The sequence below is a fragment of the Oncorhynchus masou genome, chromosome 23, assembly GCF_036934945.1.
Source record: "Oncorhynchus masou masou isolate Uvic2021 chromosome 23, UVic_Omas_1.1, whole genome shotgun sequence".
In the NCBI taxonomy this organism is placed as follows: Eukaryota; Metazoa; Chordata; class Actinopteri; order Salmoniformes; family Salmonidae; genus Oncorhynchus; species Oncorhynchus masou.
In genome coordinates, this window is record NC_088234.1 from 10,394,948 (window position 1) to 10,404,153 (window position 9,206).

General features: G+C 46.3%; 2 protein-coding genes across 2 annotated transcripts; both read left to right on the plus strand.

Moving 5' to 3' along the window:
* The first annotated feature begins 440 nt into the window (after nucleotides 1–440).
* ubn1 (ubinuclein 1) lies at nucleotides 441–2,080 on the plus strand. Its single transcript, XM_064932868.1, has 6 exons — nucleotides 441–449; nucleotides 528–613; nucleotides 799–1,226; nucleotides 1,341–1,597; nucleotides 1,685–1,755; nucleotides 1,873–2,080. The coding sequence occupies exons 1-6, from the start codon at nucleotides 441–443 to the stop codon at nucleotides 2,078–2,080; spliced, it is 1,059 nt and encodes a 352-aa protein (XP_064788940.1).
* Nucleotides 2,081–2,101: 21 nt separating this feature from the next.
* On the plus strand, nucleotides 2,102–5,405 carry LOC135509912 (ubinuclein-1-like). The gene is made up of 7 exons (XM_064930739.1): nucleotides 2,102–2,187; nucleotides 2,325–2,453; nucleotides 2,544–2,687; nucleotides 2,765–2,818; nucleotides 3,054–3,579; nucleotides 3,946–4,297; nucleotides 5,004–5,405. The coding sequence occupies exons 1-7, from the start codon at nucleotides 2,123–2,125 to the stop codon at nucleotides 5,072–5,074; spliced, it is 1,341 nt and encodes a 446-aa protein (XP_064786811.1). The 5' UTR covers nucleotides 2,102–2,122; the 3' UTR covers nucleotides 5,075–5,405.
* Nucleotides 5,406–9,206: the final 3,801 nt, after the last annotated feature.

Below are 9,206 nucleotides of genomic sequence, written 5' to 3' on the forward strand. Positions count from 1 at the left end.
TTCCCCTGGTTCGGGTTTACAGTGCTTCTCCTGGTTCGGGTTTACCGTGTTTAGTAATGTACTGTAATATCGCCCCCTCCTGACCTCTCTGCAGTATGAGTTGGTCCCAGCCTCTCTGAGCACTAAGCTGGTCTGTTTAGTAATGTAGTACTGTATTATACTGTAATATAGCCCCTCCTGTCCTCTCTGCAGTATGATGAGTTGGTCCCAGCCTCTCTGAGCACCAAGCTGGGAGGGTTCTATGTCAACTCTGGACCTCTCCAGTTCCGTCAGGCCTCTGATACGGAGACGGACGACGACTTCATGACCAAGAACCAACAACCCAAGCCCCCTAAAGTAATCAACTCCATGGCTGCGTCCTGTTCCAAACAGCGCCCTAATCCTTCTACGGTGTACTACTTTTGGCCGGAGTGGGGTCTCTGAATAGGGTGCTATTTGGGATGTGGACAGTATGTAGGATCTTAACGGTATTGTGTTTGTGAATAGAACATGTTCCGGTTCAGACATCATTCTTTGTTGTGTTCCAGAAACGCAGGAAGCAAGAGGGAGAAGTGAAGGGGAGGAAATACCCTGGACAGGTGGCGACTGCAAACCCCACAGTGTCAAGCACTGGGTGAGAGACGGGACTTACTCATGATCAGTTGATTGACAACTATGGATCATAGCTTGTCCATTTATGCCCCCTCTCTCTCTCTCTGTGCCCCTCTCTCTCTCTCTGTGCCCCCTCTCTCTCTCTCTGTGCCCCCTCTCTCTCTCTCTGTGCCCCCGCGCTCCCTCTCTGTGCTCTTTCTTCCCCAGGGTTCTACCTGACAAGAACATGTGGGAGGAGAAACCGAAGAAGAAGAAAAAGAAGCCTGCTGGTCCTCTGAGTGTCACAGACATGTTGAGAAAGTTCCAGAAACAGAAAGACAAAGAGAAACTAAAAAGAGAGAAAGAGCGAGAGCAACAGAAGTTTGGTCTGGAGAAGACTACACTACCCACAACCCCCTATGTTTCTGCAGACCCTGTTGGGGGCGGCGCCAACATGGCGGACCCTCTGCTCAGCTTGATCGGATCGACCAATGACCGGGCGTTTCTCCAGGCAGCCAGCACTGTGGACTTTGACCTCGATCTAGACACCCTATTGGACGCCTCCGCTGAGACGCTGGCCAATCAGGTAGTCGTTGCCATGACCTTAACCAATCAGGAGGTCAACGCCAAGACCTTGGCCTACAAGGAAGTGAACGGTTCGATACTATACTTTATTGTCCATTTTCATTGATATTTGTTTTGTGTTGATAATGGTACATTTGAAGTCCAATAATTACAACATACTATATATATCTATACTGTTGTTCCAGGACTCTGTGGCGGTGCGGGTGGTGAACCCCCTGCTTCCACCCTGGAGAGCCACACACAGACCCCCATCGACCCTGTCCCTCACCCCCAGGACCAGATTGACCTTGTCTCTGAATCCATCTCCAAGCCCCAGGCCCCAAAACCATCTACACAGCCACAGGCAGTCTCTGGCCCACAGGTCCAGCCCCCGTCACTGCCCACTCCCCTGCCTGAAGGTCTGTCATCAGCCATGGAGAAGAGAGCTCAAGACCTGGCCCTGGTATGCTACCGGACACTGGGCTTTGCGTTATGCTGTGCCCTTATGTTGAGCGCCACATTGATTGATGTATTGGTTGATCTTGTTCAGGCTGCTAAGGGGTTGGAGGGAGAGTCAAAGGTCAAGTTCTTCACACCAGAGGTCAACGCCATCCTACTGGAGTAAGTCACTTGGTTTGGTTTCATGTTTAAACTACTATCAAAAAACATTCTTATACAAGTCCCATAACAATGTTCAGCCTTACGAGTAATGGATGTGTGTGTGTGTGTGGTCCTCAGCATTGAGCTGCAGTGCAGAGATGTGAGTGGCCAGGTGCGTTCTAAGGTGTACACACACCTTGCCTCATTCCTCCCCTGCAGCAGAGAGACACTGCTGAAACGGGTCAAGAAACTACTGCTGACACAGGTAACACAGGAGTGTGTGGGGCGCGTCTGTGTGTGGGGCGCGTCTGTGTGTGGGGCGCAAATGTTTGTCTGTGTGGTTTAGAAGGAGCCTCTCCAGAGGTTGAGGCAGGCGATCGACAAGGTGATGCCGGAACAGATCTCCCGTTACCACGACGACTGCCAGGCCCACGCCCAGGCCAGGGCCGCTAAGTAGGTCACCATGGCAACTATCGGCAACACACAGAACATAACTCACTAGTCCACTTAATGTGCTACTTGGAGTGATCTAGCTAACCCGTGTGGCTGGCCGCCGCGCTGCAACCTGTGGCTGGCTCTGACCGCTCCAGGATGGTGGAGGAGAGTAAAGAGCGAGAACAGAAGGAGAACACAGGATCAGAGGAGGATGAGGGGGAGGAGAGGAGTGGTAAACGAGTGGTGGGCCCCAGGAAGAAATTCAGATGGAACCAAGAGATCAGGTGTCTTTAATGTTCTAAATGTTTACTCATCATTCTATCAACACACGTATGTATAAACACATATGGTGACTATCCTATCTTGCCCAATAGGGAGTGCCTGTGCAGTGCTGTTCGGGTGAGGATGGACCGATTCGAAGTGGAGAAAGGTGAGACGCAGGGACCGGAGGAGTTCCTGAAAAGTTTCTTGGACACGGAGATCAAAGCCCTCTGGCCTAAAGGCTGGATGCAGCCCAGGTAACGACACACACGCAACCTTCAAATATTCCAGTTGACTTGTTGATGCGTGTTTCACTAGTGTTTTGGTTCCTCAGAGTGCTGCTGAAGGAGAGTAGAAGGGTCCACTGCCCCACTGCACCTCTACAGCAGTAAGTATCATCCATACAACTACAACTAGGAATTATAATACCTTTTTTACTCCCTAGATCTCTATGGTAGCGTCCAAACTATTTATTAGCTGAACCAGGGTGTTGCTGCTGGGCTGGAGCTAAAGCATGCACTCCCTATACTCTGCATGACTCTCTCTGACTGCGTCTCACACATTGTATTTTTTTGTTGTGCAATAAGTAATTTTAGTGAAAGAAAACGTGTTCTCTCCCACAGAGTGAAGAGGAGGTCTGTGAAGAAACAGTCCTCTTTGGGCGGTGCTCCAACTCTTCCAGGGACCTCCAGTGGGCCTGGGGAGCCTCAGGTTTTCCTAGGAGTTCAACCCCAGAACGGTTCACCTCTTCTGGGCTCAGGCGTATCCACAACCCGCCAGAATCTAGATGACTCTCTGGACCAGGGTCACATCCTCACACCCCCCTCTTTAGGGGTTGTGAAGGAGGAGCTACCTGAGCTGAGGGGGGAGGAGAGTTGCCGGCCAGATTTTGGTTTCCCCATCGCTGTGTTGACCCCCTACGATGATTTGAAGCCTTTGTCTGTCAGCATGTCAGCCAATGCCAACACACATGCTCAGTCAACGACCGCGAACACACCCCCTCAGGCAAACACTCACTCCCAGTCTCCTCTGACCGTGCTCGCTAACCAGGCGCTGGCGCAAGTCCACATCCACAAAGACTACATTTCCCAGGGGCACCTAGCATTGACGCAGGACCTTTCACTCCAGAAGAAGAAGAAGAAGAAACGGGTAACCACATTATTTAAGGTTGACAGACGGTAGAATGCATTATAATGTGTTTGTGATTAGAGTTGCAAAATTTTGGTAACTTTCAATAAATTCCCTGGTTTCCCCAAAATCCCGGTTCTAGGTTTCTATAATCAGGAGAGAATAAGCAGAACCTCCGGGATCCTCTAACCAGGATTTCTGGAAAACAAGGGAATTGATTGAAAGTTCCAGGAATGTTGCAACCCGAGTTGTGATGCATAAAGCCATTTGGTTTATTTGTTAGTTCAGGATTCTGAAAGTCATAGGCTTTGTCCCAAATGGCAGCTTTTTCCCTATGAAGTGTACTACAAAGTGAATCCGGTGCCATAGTTTGTTTATTGTTTGCAGGTTTCTGAGGCGTCTGCACGGAGCTTGCCTGCTCCAGGACACAAACCCTCTCCAGGACACAAACCCTCTCCAGGACACAAACCCTCTCCAGGACACAAACCGGCTCCAGGACACAAACCGGCTCCAGGACACAAACCGGCTCCAGGACACAAACCGGCTCCAGGACACAAACCGGCTCCAGGACACAAACCGGCTCCTGGACTTCCTGGAATCCCTCTACTCCATGCCCTGGGTTTCCCGCTCTCCGACTTCGGACCAGGAACCATGGGAACGCTGACCCAGTCACAACATTCCAAAGACGCCCTGGTCACCGGCACCACTCCCGGAACGTTCCACCACGGACTCACGCACAGTAAGTGTGTGTGATGCATTCGAGGGGAGTGGCCTGAGAAAATGCCCTGTCAATATTCAAATAGACTTCACTTACTAGAGGCACTGTTGACATCCTTCCCTGAGCAAAAAAGATGGCAGTCGGGGGGCGCGCGTGATGGCAGTCGGGGGGCGCGGCGTGACGGCAGTCGGGGGGCGCGGCGTGACGGCAGTCGGGGGGCGCGGCGTGACGGCAGTCGGGGTGCAGCGTGACGGCAGTCGGGGTGCAGCGTGACGGCAGTCGGGGTGCAGCGTGACGGCAGTCGGGGGGCAGCGTGACGGCAGTCGGGGGCGCGGCGTGACGGCAGTCGGGGGCGCGGCGTGACGGCAGTCGGGGCGGCGCGGCGTGACGGCAGTCGGGGGGGGGCGGCGCGCGTGACGGCAGTCGGGGGGCGGCGTGACGGCAGTCGGGGGGGGCGCGGCGTGACGGCAGTCGGGGGGCGCGGCGTGACGGCAGTCGGGGGGCGGCGTGACGGCAGACGTTGCTCCCTGCGCCTCTCAGGAATATGACTTTTTAACCTTTAGTCATCTGTCCTCTTTTCTCCTCTCCCTCAACACCAGGCAACTAACATGATACCTGATCATCCTGATCATGATCAATCACAGCAATGCATATATTTATTACCAAATCATGTTATATCATGTCAATAAATATATTGATTTACCTGATCAGATGTATTGATTTTTAGATGGCAGCCAGCTGGTGGGAGAGGGACCCAACGCTCAGAGAACTACAGTGATCCAATCCCTCCGACAGTGAACATCGACAATGGACACGTGCATTACAAATGGGGGGGGGGGGGGTTGTGAAAAAATAATAATGAGAACTGGATGTAAAGGCCTATTGAGCCTGGAATAATGATCTTGGAAACAAGACGTTGGAATGTCTGAGCCCCTCCTGAACAGGTTAGATGGAACATTCCTCGTCAGCGATGGGGTGAAACATCTTCAATGGGTCACAGAGCTGCATGTGTATCACTGGCTCGCACACTGGTGTTATGAGGAACTTACTGAATTGACTGTGCCATATTAACGTATTATTGATAGTCTGGTCATTCAAATCATGTAACCACATTGGTAGCACGTTGTAATAAAGCATTTAAAATGAAATATGAGTACGCTTATTCATTGATTAATCAATACTCCCACATTTTAAATGTTAGCTTGTATTCACATTTATAAATTACTTTTAAAGTATGTTCTAGGTTTCTGTAAGATGTTTATAGGTCCTTGTAAAACATTTAGGCTTGGGCTACAGCTAATCATTAAAGTAGTTTTGTATGGGCTCACAAAATGAGTGCTATTTATACCTTATAAATATTTTTTATTCATTGACCTAGGCCCGGTTTTCCAAAAGTGTCGTAATACATTTAAGTTCATAACTGTGCGCTCTCCTCAAACCGTAACATGGTGTATTTCACTGTAATAGCTACTGTAAATTGGGACAGTGCAGTTAGATTAACAAGTTCGGCATCTGAGATTGGCAGAAAGCCAATGTCATGGGAAATTTTCTTATGACCAACAACCTCATGCTAATCACATTAGCCTACGTTAGCTCAACCGTCCTGCGGTGGACCCACAGATCCTGTAGAGGTTATTAACCTCAAGGATCTGCCCTTTTCTTTTTCAATTTTTGCCTAAAATGACACACATCAAACTACCTGAAGCAAGGATGTGCATATTCTTGATACTATTTGAAAGGAAACACTTTGAAGTTTGTGGAAATGTGAAATGCATGTTGGAGAATGTAACACATTGGATATGGTGAAAGATTACACGAATAAATTGTTTTAGTTTTTTTGTAACGCATTTGAAATGCAAGAGGCCATAATGTATTATTCCAGCCCAGGTGCAATTTAGATTTTGAGCACTAGATGTCAGGAGTGTAGGTGCGAAGTTTCACTGATCGAATGAACCATTGCATTGCTGTTCAAAATTTTGTATCAAGACAACCCAAATGTGCCTAATTGGTTAATTAAGGCTACGTAAATTGTTAACTTTCATGGGCGTATCCTTAAATCCGAGCGATTTTCCCAAAACTAGTTGACGTTGGCAACCACTGGTTAACGACTGCCTCAGACCACCGGGAGAAAGACTTAATAAATCAGATTTATTTTTTGCTCTCTCACACCACTATGCACAGATCTCAAGATGTTTGTCTTACTGTGATGGATAAGTTCAGAATGAATGTACCTCTAACCAGGTTTCAATTATACCTTTTTACGTGAGTAAAGTGCGGATAGATTTCATGACCTGCCTGATGGAAACTGAACAGTTTCAGTTTAAATGTCGTCACAAAAAATATTCTGGCCATGGTGGGATCTGTCGGTAAAATGAATTAGGCAAGAAAAGTGGTGGAAACTTTTATGCACAAATCATATGTATATAATCGCCATATCGATCTAAACTGTGTGGTCCTCACTATGACTTGTCAGGAAACCATGCAGTTCATTAGGCTACAGATGAAATAAATGATGAAAGTGCATGGTGATGAGTTTGATGCTCTTTTCCAATAAATATCCCAGATCTCATTCTGGAGGCATTACTGATCATCTTGGCTGCCGTTTTGACAAAGATAAATGATTCCACTTATGTCCATAATCTAAAGTAGGCGTGATCCCTAGCCTGAGCACACGTGGGCGTACTCTCTATACAAAGCACCCTTTTTTTGTGGGAAAAAAAGCAGTTAAAAAAAATGCAGCGGATACATTTTTGCAAATGTATTAAAAAAATTAAACTGAGGTATTCAGACCCTTTGTTGTGAGACTTGAAATTGAGCTCCGGTGCATCCACTGATCCTCCTTGAGATGTTTCTTCAACTTGATTGGAGTCCACCTGTGGTAAATTCAATTGATTGGACATGATTTGGAAAGGCACACACCTGTCTATATAAGGTCCCAAAGTTAACAGTGCATGTCAGAACAAAAACCAAGCCATGAGGTTGAAGGAATGGTCTGTAGAGCTCAGAGACAGGATTGTGTCGAGGCACAGATCTGGGGAAGGGTACCAAAACATGTCTGCAGCATTGAAGGTCCCCAAGAACACCGTGGCCTCCATCATTCTTAAATGGAAGAAGTTTGGAACCACCAAGTGGTGGTCTCTTTAAGTCTCTTTAACGAGGTGTGTTTACCAGCCTTGGAGGTAAAAAAAAATGATGAAAAGAAAAGAAATTAAAAGAAAGAGGCTGTTTAAACGGGGTCCATTATGCAGTTTACGGATAAAGGCTCTGAGTAATAAAGGTTGTGGATAAAGGCTCTGAGTAATAAAGGTTGTGGATAAAGGCTCTGAGTAATAAAGGTTGTGGATAAAGGCTCTGAGTAATAAAGGTTGTGGATAAAGGCTCTGAGTAATAAAGGTTGTGGATAAAGGCTCTGAGTAATAAAGGTTGTGGATAAAGGCTCTGAGTAATAAAGGTTGTGGATAAAGGCTCTGAGACGTGTTTATAGTTTATCTTTGGAAGTATATGGGGGTCAGGGTTTTTTTAGCCTAGTGTCTCTGATACATGCAATAGGGCAGTGGTCACTGATTGTTAAGATAAGGTATTTTAATGTAGACTTTTCCGGTTATTTTGGACTAGGATGGGTAGGTATTAGTTGAGTAAGATTTAGTTTTTTACAAATGTCTTTTAATTTAAGCGATGCTGCCAGACTGAGACCTCTGATAATCAATTATTCAGAGTTGCCATAATTAGAATTAGTTCTTAAACTGACTTGCCTAGATACATAAAGGTTACATTTAAATAAATACGAAATTAGGCTTTCGAAAAGCTCCCTGGTCTTTGTAGTTGAATCTGGGTTTGAAATGTAATACTTGACTGAGGGACCTTACAGATGTTGTATGTATGGGGACAGAGGAAGGGTAAGTCATTCAAAATTAAAGTAAACTGCTATTATTTCATACAGTGAGTACATGTAATTTGCTAAGACAAATTTGACTCCCAAACTAATTTAGGTAAAGAAATACAATTAAATGTGAAGAAATCCAATGTATTATTGTTAAGGGAAAACTACAGAATGGCTGTAGGCTTTAGTTCCAAGTCATTTTTAGAAACAAACAAACACACACACACACACACACACACACACACACACACACACACACACACACACACACACACACACACACACACACAGTATTTAGAAATTAGAGGTTGGGCCAGTTTTAAACATTCCACAACGGTCATTATCTGAAGTGAATTACAGGGGAGAATGTGGGAAAACTGAACAGAAAAAACAATAGACCTATCTGAAGACAATCCATTTCAAACTAAGGTTTCTTTCTTTTCTCATTTATGTTTATATATGGTTATATACAGGTAAGATATCATTTGCTCTCATCAACGTGCTCACGGTTGAATAATTGTTTAATTTACGCCGAGGCGACCCCTATGTCTCAAACATGTCCGACAACAAAAAAAGTGTTTTTATGTGTGTCCGCTAGTGGCCTAATAACAACTTTACAGCTTCACAACACAGCTACTAAAGTAGCGGTTTCAGGTTACAAATGAACGACGGGATATTCACAGGAATTACGTCTCAAACGACTCACTATAGCCTATATAATGCACTACCCTATGGGTCCTGGTCAAAAATAGTGCACTACATATGGGAAAGGGTACCATTTGGAACGTAGGACACTACATAGCGGATACAATTATTTCTCTAAAGTTGTGTCTTTTCAGACAGACAAGGCGATACAACGCAGCGGTTGACGCCTGACACGTCCATCCCTCTGGGCGCTCTCATTGGACAATCACAGCTCAATCTCTACCGTGACTGGCTGCGAAAGAAGTCAATCAAACTCGCTTTCGAATAGTGGGACTGGGAAATAACTTCTTCCTACGCGTCAGAGAAGTTTTGGAACACTGGCCAAACTTTTTTTTGAGCCCTCCC

Bases quoted from the DNA above. Each gene is read 5' to 3' on its own strand.
- ubn1 (XM_064932868.1), top strand. The intron at 1,227-1,340 runs GTTCGATACTAT...CTGTTGTTCCAG, and splicing joins GGCCTACAAGGAAGTGAACG to GACTCTGTGGCGGTGCGGGT. The intron at 1,756-1,872 runs GTAAGTCACTTG...TGTGGTCCTCAG, and splicing joins GTCAACGCCATCCTACTGGA to CATTGAGCTGCAGTGCAGAG.
- LOC135509912 (XM_064930739.1), top strand. From the start codon at position 2,123: ATGCCGGAACAGATCTCCCGTTACCACGACGACTGCCAGGCCCACGCC. The intron at 2,688-2,764 runs GTAACGACACAC...TTGGTTCCTCAG, and splicing joins AAAGGCTGGATGCAGCCCAG to AGTGCTGCTGAAGGAGAGTA. The intron at 2,819-3,053 runs GTAAGTATCATC...TCTCTCCCACAG, and splicing joins CCCACTGCACCTCTACAGCA to AGTGAAGAGGAGGTCTGTGA.